General features: G+C 50.6%; 1 protein-coding gene across 1 annotated transcript; it reads right to left on the bottom strand.

The window, feature by feature from the left end:
• Positions 1-14,609: 14,609 nt before the first annotated feature.
• Positions 14,610-15,656, bottom strand: FOXL1 (forkhead box L1). The gene has a single exon (XM_079799653.1). It carries the CDS (start codon positions 15,649-15,651, stop codon positions 14,611-14,613), a length of 1,041 nt encoding a protein of 346 aa, XP_079655779.1. The 5' UTR covers positions 15,652-15,656; the 3' UTR covers position 14,610.
• Positions 15,657-16,043: the final 387 nt, after the last annotated feature.

The following is a 16,043-nucleotide window of genomic DNA, read 5'->3' as shown; positions in this document are numbered from 1 at the left end:
CATCGAGGTACCCAGCAGTGACGCCAGTGATGGGATCCAAACTTCCTGATTCCCAGGCCATGCACAGGCTGCACCTCAGTATCAGGTGTTGCACAACTTGAAGAAAACATTCCGGAGCATAACTGAGGATCCTTGTAAATGGTGTCACACTGGGGCAGCGCCAAAAAAAATAAAATGCATTGGTGGCCGACACATTTCCAGGGTAAACACCAGTTCCATTTGCCATGTCAGTGCCACCTGCAGGGCAGCACCCATCCCATCCCATCCATAGTCACTGAGAAGGTTCAAGGAGATGGATGAGAACGGCGGTAGGAGAGTGGACTCGGGAGCCACACTGCCTGGGTTTGCTTCCCGCTCTACCACTTAGAGCTGTGTGATGCTGGGCAAGCTGCCTAACCTCTCTGTGTGCCCAGGTGGCTCCTCGGTACAGTGAGGGTAGTAAGGGTTCCCATCTCAGGCTGTTGGAAGAATTGTATGAGTGTCTGCGTGTAGGGCTGTTGGTGTGGGTTTGGCCCAGAGTAAGCGCTCAGCCAGTGCTCACCCTGGTGATTATGATGCTGTGCCGGTCATTGCAGACACATGACCTCATCGCATGTCGTCCTCATCACCCTGTTGATGTTATTACCCCATTTGCGGGATGAGAAATCTGAGGCTCCAAGAGGCTGCGCAGCTTGCAAACAAGTAGCAGGGCCAGATCTCCAGTCCAGATAGGGCTGCTCCCAGGCCGCCTGGAACCCCGAGGCGCCGCTGCTCCAAGGTGCACAGCGTGGCGGGCAGAGGGCAGGCTGGTGTTCTGCCCCAGCTCAGCCTCCTGGCCAGGTCTGTGCAGTGCAGAGGCTGTACAACCAATCGCCAGGGCCTTGTCTGAGTTCAGAGCCCGCCCCCCCTTTTTTGAGCAGGTAGGGAGATAAAGGAGGGGAGACTCCACTCCAGCGCAGCATCCAAAGCCCTGTTCTGAGCTGCAGTCCCAGCCCTGCCTCGTCCTAGCCAGGTAACCTTGAGCAAGTTAATTCTCTGAGCCTTAATCCCCTCATCTGCAAAATGGGCCTGATATTACATCACCGCGCTGAGAGAAATAAACCACAGAGACCTGTAATATTCTCACTTGGCAGGGGTCCCAGCACCTGCTAATTGCCCGGTAATTCTGAGCCCACTCATGACTATGTTGTCACTGCCAACCAGACGCTCCACCCTCCACCTCCAAGAGGACAAATGTCTCCATCTCAGTGTCCTTCACGGTTCTTTCCTGCCTACAGCTCGCTTCCGGGGCATACCTGCACCCAGCATCATGCCTCCCAGAGCCTGCCCAGGAGAGAAGCATGGAAATGCCAGGGAGTGCCAGGGCTCCCATTGTCTGCGTATCTCCACTGGCATTCTGGGGTCCTCTTCGTGGGCGAGCCAGGTGCTCGGTGATTGTTTCGTCCATGAACATGCAAATGGCTGCGTCTCGTCACACTTCGAGATCTGGTACCAAATGAGAAACTTGAGGCTCCAAGAGGCTGCACAACTTGCAAGCAAGTAGCAGAGTCCGTCCAGACAGGGCTGCTCCCAGGCCACCTGGAGCCCAGCAGGCGCCTCTTCTCCAACATGCGCCATGTGGCCAGCAGAAGACAGGCTGGTGTTCAGCTTCAGCTCCGCTTCTTGGCTACAGTCTAAGATGGATGTGGCCAAAAATAGGGTCTTGTAAATAGGTCATATTTTCATCCAGCATGATGGATACAGACTGAACTTCCCTCCACTTTCGTTTTTTTCATCTGCAAAACAGAGCCAATAATACCTGCTCACTCATCTAGGGGAAATGATGAACAACATAGACTGATGAACAAGAACAGCATCGATCAGGCTGTCAGACCTCAGAGGGAAGATAGGGGAGGGTGGGGATAAGGGAGCTAGATCAACCAAAGGACTTGTGTGCATGCATATGAGCCTAACCAGTGATCAACGACAACAGGGGGGTGGGGGCATGCGTGGTGAGGGGTTTGGGATGGAAATGGGGGGATGAGGACAAATATGTGATACCTTAATCAATAAAGTAATGAAAAAGTAAAAAAATAAAAATAAAAAAAAATAAAAGGTGGTACCCAGAGCATAGTAAGTGCTCAATAAATGGTATTCCCAACACTGGAGACTTTACTCCCATTCCCAATCCAGTTCACACTAAAAGCCAAGAACACTGTAGGTCAACCTCTAAGCAACAGGCATAGTGATGAGCCCACCCCCTGGGCTCACTGAAGATGAAAAGACTTGCTTTGCTATGTCAAGATCACAAACCTATTACACTTTTAAAACCCAAAGAGGAGGCCCAGGCCCTTTGAAGCCAACGTAAATACAACTGTTTAACAGCTTATGTTAACTATCCAATGGGAACCGAGTTGCCTAGATGGATTCACGTTGCCAGCAATCTCTTTTAGAGACATGGTATTTGTTGGAAATCAGGATTTTACTAAATGTCCTGCGGTCGCCTCCGCTTTGTTTCTTAACAGGGCTGTCTTTATGTGAGTTTTCTTTGGCTTCCCAATAGAAGAGTACCAGATTCCTTTTGAAGTTTTTTATTGATGAATGAGCCGCTATAAATAACCCTTCATGGCAGCCGCCCGATCTCTGAAGTTTATTCTGGAATAATAGTAGCAGTGGGAATGAAGGGCAATTTACGGCAGCGTGTCACGGAATAGTTTAATGGGCTTCATACTGTTTAACTTAATCTTTACAGATGTAAAAACAGAAATACAATTATTTTAACAACTATTATTACATATTGCTTTGCTAATGAAAACAAAGGTGTGGGCAGCCCTCTGAGACAGAGAGGGGATCTTATGAAACAGAGAGGAGAAAGTGTAGGGTGCTGGCAGGATCCCCCTCGATTTGGGTATAGATGAAGACCCATTGGTGGAGATTCTTGATCCCACCCCCCCCAAAAAAAAGTCTCTTTCTGCCTCTCAACTTTGCCACATGCACACATACCCAACCATACACACACACACACACACACACACACACACACACACACAACCACACACACATCATCATCATCATGTGTTCATACTAAGGGCAGCTTCTCTGAGCTGATCTCAAGCTCAGCTCTGCGGTATGAATTATGGGGCCCATGGAGAATTTCTGCTGCTGGGAAAGACAACCGCTTGCTCTTAATGGAGCTTGAAGGACTTTTCCTGTTTCTCACAGTCCCCAGCTGCCACCCCACCTCCTTGTTCCTATCCCATCCCCCCACCTTCACAACTCCAGCTTCCAGGGAGCACCCTTCTCACCAGAGGAGACAGGGATGCAACGCACTTGAAAGCCTATAAAGCCAGGGGTTGGGTGTACAGTTTGAACGCTCTCCTTGCCCCTCTGGGAGGTGGTGGAGATTAAAAAACGGAACCCCTGGGCCTCGTCCGCAGTGATGTAAAGACTGCCCTCCGCTTTGATTCTTCAGGGAGGTCCTTGCCTCCGGAGGCGGTCCAAGCCCAGAAGCGCTGTTCCGGTTAGCATTTTCTCATGAGCTGCAGCCGAAGCCCCCTGCACTCCGGACTGGGAGCTGGGAGCCCCCACGCGACCCTTCGCTATTTAACTTGGTGCCTTGGGGAGTTCACTTCTCCTTGCCCCTCAGTGGGATTCTCACCAGTAACACTGGGAGATTGCCTGAATTCTGCAGCGTTTGGAAAATGACAGGAGTGGGCAGAGAGGAGTCAAAACATTTATTTTAAAGCTCAGCTGGAGACTGTGGCTTATATTCGCGGTGAGCAGAAGCCTTGCCCACTAGTCAGTGGCAGCTCCGGCCACCACAGCCCCCACCTCATAGGTGGGGTGGGTAGTGGGCAGAGCCTGGAGAGCAAAATAGAATGTGCAGCTCACTCCCAGGGAATAAAGAGCCAGGTTGGGTCCCGATACCCAGTTAATTCTACCCTTGTTTCCTCATCAGATAAGCCCCACTACTGCCCCCACCCCAGGCTGAATCAGTCTAGTCGTGGAGAGCAACGCTACGTGGAAGAAAACATGAGGAGTGGGGGAAAGCGCTTTCATTAGATTGCGCATCCGGTCTGCAAATACTACTGTCTGTTCCGCACCGAGCACTTGTTTATAATAAGCTGAGGGGTGCTCCCCAGCAGGAGAGTCAGGCATCAAGGCAAATGTAATCCTGAAACGAACATATTTTGGATGCCGACTATGCAGCCGAGTCCCTTCCCAAGGTCTGAGAGAGCCTGCGTAATCCTCTCCGTGAGATCTTGACCCCAAAGCATGGAGCTAAAGGCAGAAGCTACATTTCTATGCTCATCTCCTCTCTGGGATTTCAAGATAAAGGGCCTTTTAATGCTTCTTAATCAGTGGTACCTTTTTTGATCTTCCAGACCAGTGAGTAAAAAAGAGTAATCTAATGAGTTTAGTAGCCACATTAAAAATGGATGTACTCAGCAAATATTAAAATGCACTCAGCCAATCTTAAAATGATTACTAGCCCCTCCTGGATCGTATCATTCTTTTATCAGCGTGTGTTTTTACTGCAAACTCTCCTCCGTGTACACAGAGTTTGCACATGGCTCACAGAATCTTGGTAGCATCGGCTGAAAACACAGATTCTAGGTTGAGCTCCAGGCGTGGTGGCCCTGCAGGATCCTGCAGAGCTGATCACTAAGGCAACGGTGATGGAAGACTTCAAACTCGGAAATGGCTTCAGGCTTTAGGCTCCAGGTCTGCAGCCTCAAAGTCACACCACACCCTCCTCCTAGCCCACCTGGCTCCACAGGAGCACACCTGTTCATCTAGTGGTAGACCTTATCCCAGCACACAGAGACGAGTAGGGATCTCTTCATTTTTATTTTATACTAGAGGCCCGGTGCATGAATTCATGCATGGGTGGGATCCGGCCAGCCAGCCCAATCAGGACCGATTGAGCCAGGCTGGCTGGGGGGGGGGGCCTCGGGTGGTTGGCCGGCCGGCCCTGCCCCCTGGTCGAACTCCCTTTTGAACTCCCAGTCAAGGGGACAATTTGCATATTAACTTTTTATTATATAGGATCAGGAAGATCGATTGAAAGTATCAGGAAGTGGAGAGTGTTTAAAAGATTTTTGAATAACCATAATGTCCAGAAGGCATTGGCTGGTGCATGTCAATTTGCTTTTCTAGCTTTCCTCACCTGAATGCAGGCTCCTCGAGGGCAGGGCCTGGGTCTGGTCCACCCATATATCCCTCAGGCATGTCACAGTCCTGCCAATTAGTGAGCACACACTTGCTATTTGTTAGATGAAGAATAACAAGCTATTCTGATTACAAAGGCTGCTTGGTACAAGTTGTATTTCTGACCATCCTTTATAATAAAAGGCCTAATATGCAAATTGTCCCCTCGGGCGGTCATTCCACCAGGAGTTCGACTGGGAGACCGGGAGTTCAACTGCTCACTATAACATGTGCTGACCACCAGAGGGCGGCACGGAACATGGCAGACATTGGCAATGTGCTGCAACCTCTCGCTGGCTATCCGGGGGCAGGGTGACAGGGACAGAGGTGCAGTGAGAATGCGGGGTGTCTGCTAAGCTCGCTCTCACTCCCCCTGCTACCCTCACCTGGGACACCAGGGCTCACGCACCAGGGAAGCCCCTGAGCTCAGGTGCCGGGAGCCCATGAGGAAACCACGCCGCACCCACCCATGTGGCCTCTTCCAGGTGAGCCAGGCCACAGCCTCCAGGACCGCAGGGGCTGGTCGGGCTCCTGGTGGGTTTGCACAGGAGCCAGTCTGTGAGGCCATCTGGGAGAGAGCTCACTGCCGGCCCGGCTTCCATGAGGCACCGCTGGGTGGCCCAGAGGCCCATGCTGTGCCCCGGCCCACGGCCTCTGACTGCACTCACCACATCTTCGAGTGGGGACTCGGGTGCCGTGACTCAGGCAAAGGAGGGCAAAGGTACTGTCCAGGGCCCAGAGGTCAGCTGGGACCTGCCCTTCCACGCCAGATGCTTGCGCTTCAATCACCAGCCAGGCCTAGGGACCGCACCCGTGCACAAATTTCGTGCACCGGGCCTCTCGTGGAAAAATATAAAACCTCCTCCTTCTTCATGCATGTTCCTAAATGCATGGGCTCCCTTTATCCTGAGCTAACACGTGTGTTAACATTTATGAAACTCTCATATATGCATCATTGAAGATGGTGTGAAAGAGAGTGGGACCTTTAGCAACAACTGGCCTTAATTTTTGACCCAGGTTCTTCCCAACTATGTGCCATTGGTCAAGTCTCCACACCCTGGCCTTGACTTCTATCCATCAAGTAGGGAGAGTAAGCAATCTCACAGGGTGGGTGAAATGATTGAATGAGGTGATGTGTGCCGAAGATTATAGGCTCAATACCCTCTCCCAAGGAGAGGTGAAGACATGAGCCTTGAGTGATGTCGGCAGCTGGTCTGCTTCATTCGGTCCCGATCCTACTTTTTTGTTTCTTCATGCCAAGTGCTTTTTCCAAATAATCCGGGTACTTGACCTCAAGCCTCCCCTTGCTTATATGGAAACTGCTGGCTCCGGAGCTCAGCGGCACACTAGACTCACTGGAGAAGGTTTCTGAAATACCATCTGGGGCTACAATGCAGCCATCCGTGCTTCTTTTAAGATGCCCCGGTGATTCCAGTGTTTATCCAGGCAGAGGTTCACCAGCTATACAGATGAGAGTCGAGTTTCTAACCAGCAGCTATTTCCATAACTGGGGAGAGGATGGAAACCGACATGGCAATGGAACATGGTTCCTGGATTGGCTTAGATGGAGACGTTGGCCTGACCCCTGTGAGGGAGGGGACAGTGAGGACACTGGTTGGATCTTTCAACCAATGGTTACTTCATGGGGGTCTGTCCCCATTCCCTGGTGCCAGACATCAGGGCAGGGGGTCAAAAAGAACCCACAGTGCTGGGAGTGTGCCCCAAGGCTAATTCTGAAACTGAGTAGCCATGTGTCTTAGGACATGGCCAGCTGTCCACTCTGTACATGTGTATAAATGGAGATTACAGTAACACCTACTTAATATGAGGGTGGTTGAAATTAAATGAGAGAATGGATATGAAAAGTTTGCACAAAGTAAGTCTCTTTTACCTCCCTATACATTTCTTTGCACCTTCTACTCTTGTAATTATTTCAAAATCTAAAAAGTTTAAGTCAATCAATCAGTCTTTTCCACTCATCTCTCCATGTTGTCAGGATGTTGGCAATTGAAGTAAAAAAATTGTGCCTTATAGAGGCACTGCACAGGGTATGCTGGAAAGCTCTTTGGTGACGATGGTGGTGGTGGTGGTGGTGGTGGTGATGGTGATGATGATGATGGTGGTGGTGGTGATGGGGATGGGGATGGTGGTGGCAGCATTGAAGTAAAAACTATGTAATAAGGATATATAAAAACAAACTGGAAATACCACAATCTCTTGGAGGTAAGATTCTTACAGATAATCATGGGGTTAAGGTTTGTTCTCTTTTTAATACTTTTCTAAATACTCCACATTTCTTTCTTGAACACATATAACTTCTATAATGAACACATTCTACTTAAAGGAAAGATGGTTGAGTTCGTGGAGAGAAGCTATGCGTCTATGATGTGTAAACATGGGTAGAGGGAAAGAAAGAATAAAAGATGATGCCGAAACCGGTTTGGCTCAGTGGATAGAGCGTCAGCCTGCGGACTCAAGGGTCCCAGGTTCGATTCCGGTCAAGGGCATGTACCTTGGTTGCGGGCACATCCCCAGTAGGGGGTGTGCAAGAGGCAGCTGATCGATGTTTCTAACTCTCTATCCCTCTCTCTTCCTCTCTGTAAAAAATCAATAAAATATATTTAAAAAAAAAAAAAAAAAAAGATGAAAAAGCCACACCCTTCCTTTGACGCCAACAGATCTACTCAGTGGTGTTGGGACCTCACTGCTGTGGCTCAATTCTGGCTGCAGAAGGGACTCTCCTGAGGAGCTTTAAGAAACACTCTGCCTGTCCCACCACAGGCCCGTTGAATGGGGATCCCTGGGATAGGCCGGGGCACTGGGAGGGGCAAGAGCTTCAGGCTCCTGCAGCAGAGGAGCGGGCCGGCCCCCTGGTTTATTCTCATCTCATCTAGTCCAGTGAGCACTAGAACAAACAGCAGAGACAAGAAGTGAAACGCACTGGAAATAGATTTATTTCTCTGCAATTCCCACTTCCTATGTCACTGTGTGGCCCGTATTCAGACCAGACTCTGGGTTATTCTTAACCTGGCAGTGTCTCCCCGCCCCCACCCATCCCTGTCCTCTAACCCCTCACCCAGGGAGCAAAGGAGGAGCCGCTGGCCAGTGCGCTCAGGGCACCAGCAAGCGCCCAACATGAATGGCTCATCACCCTCCCCCCATTATGCTCTCAAGATGAAGCCCCCAGTGCTGACTTGAAGTCCAAAAATGTGGGAAAGTTTATTTATTTCTCCAAAGCATTCCTGATTTGTAATGTGCTTTCTAAAAATGCTCCAACTGACCAAGCCCCTGCTATATTTAGCCGCAGCGTTTAAAGAAATGTTCCTTGCACTTTATAAGGCGGGCTTGGAAATGAATGCATTTAGGGGAAACGGCTCCCCAGTCTGGTCCTTGTCTCCCCAGAAGTGGGATGGAACCTTCTCCTGGCCTATAGGGAAAGCCCTGGTGCTGGGGCCGAAATGAGGAGTTTTGTTCATTCCCAAAGCCCTTGAGTTCACAATGGCTGGACTGCCATCCCTGGGGGCCCCTTCTAAGCTCCTAGGAAACTCCACAGGGACTCTGCTCCCCTCGGCCTGTGCAAACAGACGCTCCTGTGGTTTTCCTAGCTCCCCTGCCACGCAGAGCTGCTTTTTTTTTTTTGCTTTTGGTTTCGTGTTCAAACGATTGGATCATCTCAGGAGATGTAACATTGCAATGGAGAAATGAAAATGGAGGCCAGCCCACCCGCAGGGAGAACTGGAGGAGTCGGCCCCCAGGAGTCTTCTGTTACCTCCAGAATTATGTAACCTGAGCAAGAGTTGTTGGTTCATGATTTCGTTACCGAACTAAGAAGTCACGATGGAATTGTAAAATAAACATGTTTAGATTCGAGGCTCTGTCTGTCTACATGGACAAAACCTCCCGTTACTTACTGCTGTCTGTGCACCAGATATTTCATAGGCATCAACTAATCTAACTCTGACAATGGCCCTATGCAGGAGGAGTCGTGATTATTCCCATTTCGCAGGCGAGAACGGGGGGCCGGTGCTGGCCTACGAATTTAATCCATCATTTCATGTCCTCCTCACAACAGCCGGATGAGGCAGTTACTAATATCATCCGCCCCCCCCCCCCCCCCTTGTACAGATGAGAAAGGTAAGTCTCAGAAGAGCCAAGTTATTTTACTCTTAAGTTACCGGTGACACACAGCAAGTGAAGGCAGAGCTGGGTCATTAGCCTCTGTCTGGTGGGCTCCAGGGCCACACATATGACGAGGTTAATGCAGCCCTCCCGGCCCAGCTGAGTATCACATTGCTGCCTAGTAACAAATCAGTAAGACACTAACGACAGGGGTGTGTCTACAGAGACCTAGGCAAGTGCAGAGCAGGGGGTGGAGAGCAGCTACCTGGGGAAGGTGGTGATATCAGCCCAGACGCTGGAGAGGCCTGATATTTACATTCCGCATTGAACATGAGGAGCTGAGTCACGCTTTACAGTTCCTGCCGTCCAAGGACATGACCTTGTGAACACCAGGTGCTGTCCCCCCACCCTTGGAAGAGGCCTGACCTAGACACTGTCCAGGGCTGAGACACTTCATTCGAATCCTACTTCCTCTGGACCTGGGCAGGGGGACAGACACCCTCATCAGCATGTGATTCACACGTGGGAAGGGGGCGACAGCATCAGCCATGTTCAGAACACCACCCGGTAAGGGATGACTTCGTTTTAGGTGCTCAACGAACTGAGGACAAGTTCCTGTACAGTCATTCACAGCCCTTAGCAACTTTTCCCGGCTCAAAGCTGTGAGGGCAGGGTCTCTACAGCCAGGGGGCAGGCCCTGGGGAGCTAAGTCCAAGCCCAGACCCTGGTCCCTTAAGAGGGTCACAGATTAGGATCTAGAACCACCTTCTCTTTGAAAGTTGCCAGATGAGAGAATTCAATCACCTAGAAAGCCAGCTACGGCCCCCAGTATGATCCCAGTATTATCGGGGAGAGTCTAGTCTTGGCTCTTGGCTGTCAAAGGAGTGGTCAGGGAAGCTGCAACCAACTGCCCCCAGGGGAAAGTCCTCTGCTGCGCTGGCCATCTCTGTCTGCCCCACCCGGCTGGGTGCATCTCAGCCCCTGCTCTGGCCCTGCAGGCTGACCCCTATGGACTGCATCATCTGGGTTCCCGGTAGGCTGGACTACTACAGGGGTTCAACCAATCAGAGGTCTGAACATGAGGAGGGTGGGAGAGGGGGGTGTTTCTTCTGGCTCCCACCTGGACCAGCACTGGCTGCATCCCCTCTCCCCTGTGCTCACCCTGGGCTGGGCACCTTCCCTGCTCCCTCGCCCCTGTAACGAGTCTCTTCACCCTCGTCTTTCCCAGTGGCCCGTCTAGGTGAGTTTCTGTTTCCTCCTGGAATCCTGGTTCTCGTGCCTGATGGAAAAAGGACTCTGGGACCGAATCTCAGCCCCAACACCTCCCTTTACCCTCCCTCCTCACTGCCAAGGTCATTAAAGACACCTGACTTGACTATGTACCTCCAAGACTTAACAGGTCCTCTGCTCCCTTCCTCCAGCCACCTCCCAGGGGGAGAACTAAATTTTGTGCTCCATCTCATCTGCCCACCACGGAGTAGTCCCTGGGCTTGAATCCACATCTGGCCAGTGAGCCCAGTGCGATTGGCATTCGGATGCCACTGGAAAAGAGAAACCCCCCCAGTTCAGCCAGACTCCACCCCCCCCCCTTATTGCCCACTGCAGGCTCCCGTACACATCTAGGGTATCTGCCTAACCCCGAGGGCCCTGGGTGTGGGGCCTCTGAATAAGGGCAAGTGTAATAGAGAACTTGCCATTGGCTATGCAGGCAGTTTGTAAAAACTGCTTGAAATGTGGATGAAAAATACTTACTTTTCCAAAAAAACTGATGCTCTCTAATTTTAAACACAAACTTTGCTTAATATTGTGTATTCTTGACTCTATAACACAACTCCTACTTCATGGAAGCAAGACTCCAGCCACCATGTACATGGGAAGTCCACCCAGTCCTGGCTTTCACTCCCACTTGTTCCTGGAAAGGCCACCCACTCTTGTGGTGGTAACATTAGCCTGCCAATGTCTGGGCAGATGGGCCCTGGCCTCCAGCTGTGACAATAGCATCACGTGAGGCTAATTCTTTAACCCACAAATGGATACACACGGACCATTCTGCATGAAATGGTGGAGACACAGGTGGCCTCTTTCTCAGAGAGGCACAATTGCATGCAAAAATGACTAAACACTTCCCCTTCAGTTTCTAGAAAACCTGATGGGGCATTTGAGACCCAGGAGGCCATTAGCCTCTACAAGAGCCAGCACATATCCAAGGCCAGACAAAGCAAAGGCCTGTGCAAAGTTCTCTTACCCTTCTCGACGTCATGGGAGTGAAGGTCTCACGTTGATACATCTTCCAAGATTCTTTCATAAAGTCCATTTTAGTTTCACTACACTAGTGCAAAAACTAAATTGTTCCTGGCTTGAACTAAGTAGAAAAACAAAATCTATCAATACTTGGGCTACTTTTAAAGGTTTCAGCACTAGATTTGAGACTATCTGTCCCACCTATATGCAAAAAAAGATGAATTTCTGACCATCTGTATACACCAAACATAAACATACATACACACACATGAACACTTGTATGTGCATATATACATACATACACATTAATTTATTTATCATTGTGCACATGCCTGCATATCCCCCATATGATCACAAGTGAACTTATGTGTGTGTGTGTGTGTTGTGTTTGAGAGAGATCAGGGCTTGAACCAAAGGTCATTTACAGAAAACAGAGCCTGTACCCCTTGTTTAGATGAGAGCACAGAGGCATACCTTCAAAGTGCCTAAGAGTAGAATGATAGCTATTTCTCCTTTACCCTAAATATTTTAATTATTTGAAGCCCATGATTAAATCTGGAACATTAAGAAAACTATTTGGATTACTAAGAACCAAAGCCCTCTTTCTCTTCAATAGGAAGACATATACATGAAACTGTATAGAATCCACAGAAAATGACCCCACTGTCCACTCCTCTTGGCTTCCCTAAGCCAGATAAATGCGGGGATGAGGTAACAGAATGTCTCTTTATATATGCATAAACCCCCTTACAAAGTAGATGCACATTTCTGCCTTTTCCCCCCTGTGACATAAAAAATGTTTATATTATATTTTTAGAACTGTAACTCTAAAATACCATCCTTTTTAAATGGCAGTATTAGATTGTTGGCTTCTCCAGAAGACAGCCATCATATATTAACAAAACACACAAGATAGAAAGTCAAACACAAAAAAAGAAAAAATATATAAAACATCCTATACAGCGGCCATATCCTATACTTTTTGACATGCAGGCAGTATCCAATGGTCCTGGGGTTTCCTGCTCAGGCCCCTGAGATGCTGACAGAGTTGCCAAATGTAATCCCAGTCTCCTCTTTCTTATTACATTGTTTGTTTATTCCCCCCAGTAATCCACCGAGCCAGTCACTGAGAGGTTAGTAAAAAAACAACTTTATTCGCAGAGGCTGAGACTTTGGGGATAACAAAATAGCCAATGGCAGCTCTTCTGCCACATTTTAAGTCAATCACAGTGAGCCTAGATCTCAGCAATGGAATCTCATCCAAGTCCTGAACGTCAAGGGCACTCTGCAGCTCACTAATGTGTTCCCACCAGCCTGGGTAGAATGGCGTCAGGGAAACAGTTATGAGTCAGTAGCACATAGCTTTAAGGATGAATTCTCAGAAAGTCAACTCTGTGCCCACAAATCATTAAATTATTAGGCTTGTCCTAAATGTCCTTTCCAACATATTAGCCAACAGGCTCTCTTAATGTAAAGTTCGTGTTCATTTTTATGTAAGTCCTAGAAACTATTTAAAGGTCATTTTGAAGCCCTATCGCAGCCCACCTCCAGAACTTATGACTTATTGTGCCTATCCCACATCAGATAAAATTAAAGTAACTTGGAGGTTCAGTAAATCGGCTTTCAGAACTCCTAAGATAACCCAAAGAGAGATACCACAGAGGTTAGGTGCATTTTCCAGAAGTTCTGAGCTTAAACTGGGCTGTAAAAATCTCAATTTTCTTTTTTAAAAAAAATCTCAATTTTCTTAACTAGATCTTTGCTGCAGACCCTGCCTTGCAACCCACCCCTCCTACCAGACTTCCAGTCACCTCCATAATGGGTTTATTTAGCTTTGGCTCTGGGTCTGCTTGGTAGGGGTTAGAGGGAGGAATGGGGTCAAGTTGCAGACTGGGATGCAGTGGGCTGGGAATATCTAAAAGAATCCTCCCAACATGCCTTGTGTTCCTTGGGGTCCAGAGAGTGGCCACCAGCAGATTCCCTTACTCCTCCCGCCCCTAACCCATCTCTCTCTTTGCCTGCTTTCCATGTGTTTGTTTCACCCAACTTTTTTGATGATAGTAGTCCTTCACTACCCAATTCTGGAAATGTAAAAGCAATTACACCTAGATCTTGAAGAAAACATGAGAATAGAAAATCTTACGTTGTCTGCGACATCTTCCCTCCCCTTCACACACTTCCGGTCCCCCCTGAAATCTTTGATCCCTTAAAAACAAAAGTAAAGAGATAGGACTACTGCTATGGTTGGTAATGTGCGTTGGAGAACATGTGATTGACTAATGACTAAATTATATAGAGTGCACTTTCTTAACAGTTGTCAATATAAATGCTTTCACAGGGCAATTGTTATAGTAAAAAGAGTCAAGTATTTAGCCAAAGAATAGAACATGTTTCTTTTCCTGTCTAGAAAGAAAGAAAGAAAAACACAGAAAACTTCTCTATTTAAAATAAAAATGTGGTTTCTCATCTTCCAGCTGGACATTGGTTGTGAATCCTCACCAGGACTTAGATCTGGCAAAGAACCTGAAAAACAGGGTCACTCTCGGTGTCCCCATAACTGGACTTCAGGGACGAACCCAGCGGTGAGCACCCACCTATCTCCCAGACCTGTGGGAGCCAAGGCCCGAGTCACAGGGACAATGGAGCCGGCCACTCTTCCTCCCATCCGTTCTGCCTTCGGGGTGCCTGGGCCTTCGTGTGCCCCAGACACGCAGGACCGGTGGTGGGTGGCCGAAGATCACACCTTTAAACTGACCTCAGGTCAAGGAATTCTCCTCCCGCGGTAGGAGGTCTGAGATGCCCCAACTCCAAGCGGGCAGGATCTTCTAAATATCCGAAGACGTCCAGGTCCGGGGAAGGTCCCCTCCAAGAAGCACCTCCCCCCACCCTCCCCCCGCCACACACACACACACACACACCTGCGCGCATAAGTTGGAAACACTTCCCAGGATCCACACCTCCGCGAGGAAAAGATGTTTTTTGTTGTTTTTTAAGACTCCTTCCCCCAGCAGTGGGAGCCCTGGTGACTCATGAGAAGCCCAGACCGGGGCAGACGCGGGAAGAACGGCTCCGATGTGCGCTTTACTGGAAGTGCAGCAGGGTGTCGGGGAGCTGCAGAGGGAAGTAGGAGAGGAAAGGAATCCCGAGCTGGTAAAAGCCGCCCTGGACGTGCGGGTCCAGCATTAGGGAGGCGTTGAAAGGCGGACAGAGGCTCGTGGAGGCGGCCAGAAGCGAGGTCCCCAAACAGCCGCCGGGATCCTGCTTGGCACCATCTCCCAGGAGCTCGGCCCCTGCCGCCGGCTTCTGGCCCTGCCGTCCCGCCAGGATACTATCTATGCTGAAGCTCTTGGACTTGTCGGAGCTCCTCGGAGAGCTGCGGCAGGCGGGGCGCGCTGGGGTCCCCGGGCCGTCCACCGGGCGCGCCTGCTGGCCCACCGCCACCGCCGCCGCGACCTGGACAGCACCGCCCCCCGCATCCACCTCTGGGGGCTCGAGGCCGGGGCCGAGGAGAGACGCCGGCGGGGAGCCCTCCCGGAGGGGCCAGGGGCGCGAGGGCGCTCCCTCGTGGCGGGGGGTCGCGGGTCTGGGCCGCCCTTCCCCGCTCCCCGCCTCGGGGTGCGCTTCTGCGGTGCGCTCTGGCGTCTCCGCACGAGACCGCTTGGTCTCCGGGGGCCCGCCGCCCGGCTTGGGCTTCCTCTTCCGGCGACGGTAGTTGCCGTTCTCGAACATATCCAGGCAGCGAGGGTCCAGCGTCCAGTAGCTACCCTTGCCCGGTCGCCCCTTCTCGCGGGGCACCTTGACGAAGCAGTCGTTGAGCGAGAGGTTGTGGCGGATGCTGTTCTGCCAGCCCTGCCTGTTGTCGTGGTAGAAGGGGAAGCGGTCCATGATGAACTGGTAGATGCCGTTGAGGGTGACCCTCTGCTCGGGCGCGTCCTGGATCGCCATGGCTATGAGCGCGATGTAGCTGTAGGGCGGCTTCTGGGGGGGCTCTGCCCGGCCCGTGGCGGCCAGTGCGGCCGCGGGGGCGAACGCCAGAGGCAGCCCGGGTCTCTCGGGGCCGTACAGATAGAGCATGGGCGACGCCGCCAGAGCCGGCAGCCGGGGGCCGAAGAGGTGGCTCATGGCGAGCGCGCGCCGGCGCTGAGCTCCCCGCGAGGCCGGAGGCCCGGGCGGCTTTAGGGACTGCGCCCCGCGCCGCAAGGACCCTCCCGGGGAGCCTGCCGTGCGTCTGCCTCCCGCTCCGCCGCTCTCCCCGGCCGCTCCACGCTCTGTCCCTTCTTCATGGCTTTAAAAATGTTAAATAATTGTTGTAAGTTTGCTATTATATGTTGACTTAGCGCTGGAAAATAAATTGTCTATGATAAACAGTCGTTGTGTTCTCAGCCCACCCACATTAATTAAAATTTCATTGCTGAAAAACTCCAAGCTTTTCCCTCCACGTGTCTTTTTGATACCAGCCAATCGGTTTCGGGGCTATTCCTTCATTTGTTTATAGAATTAGTCTGTTGATAAGT

This window comes from Cnephaeus nilssonii, assembly GCF_951640355.1.
Source record: "Cnephaeus nilssonii genome assembly, chromosome: 20".
NCBI classification, from domain to species: Eukaryota; Metazoa; Chordata; class Mammalia; order Chiroptera; family Vespertilionidae; genus Cnephaeus; species Cnephaeus nilssonii.
Note: the sequence above shows the minus strand (reverse complement) of the source record. Positions and strands in the feature narration are given on the sequence as shown.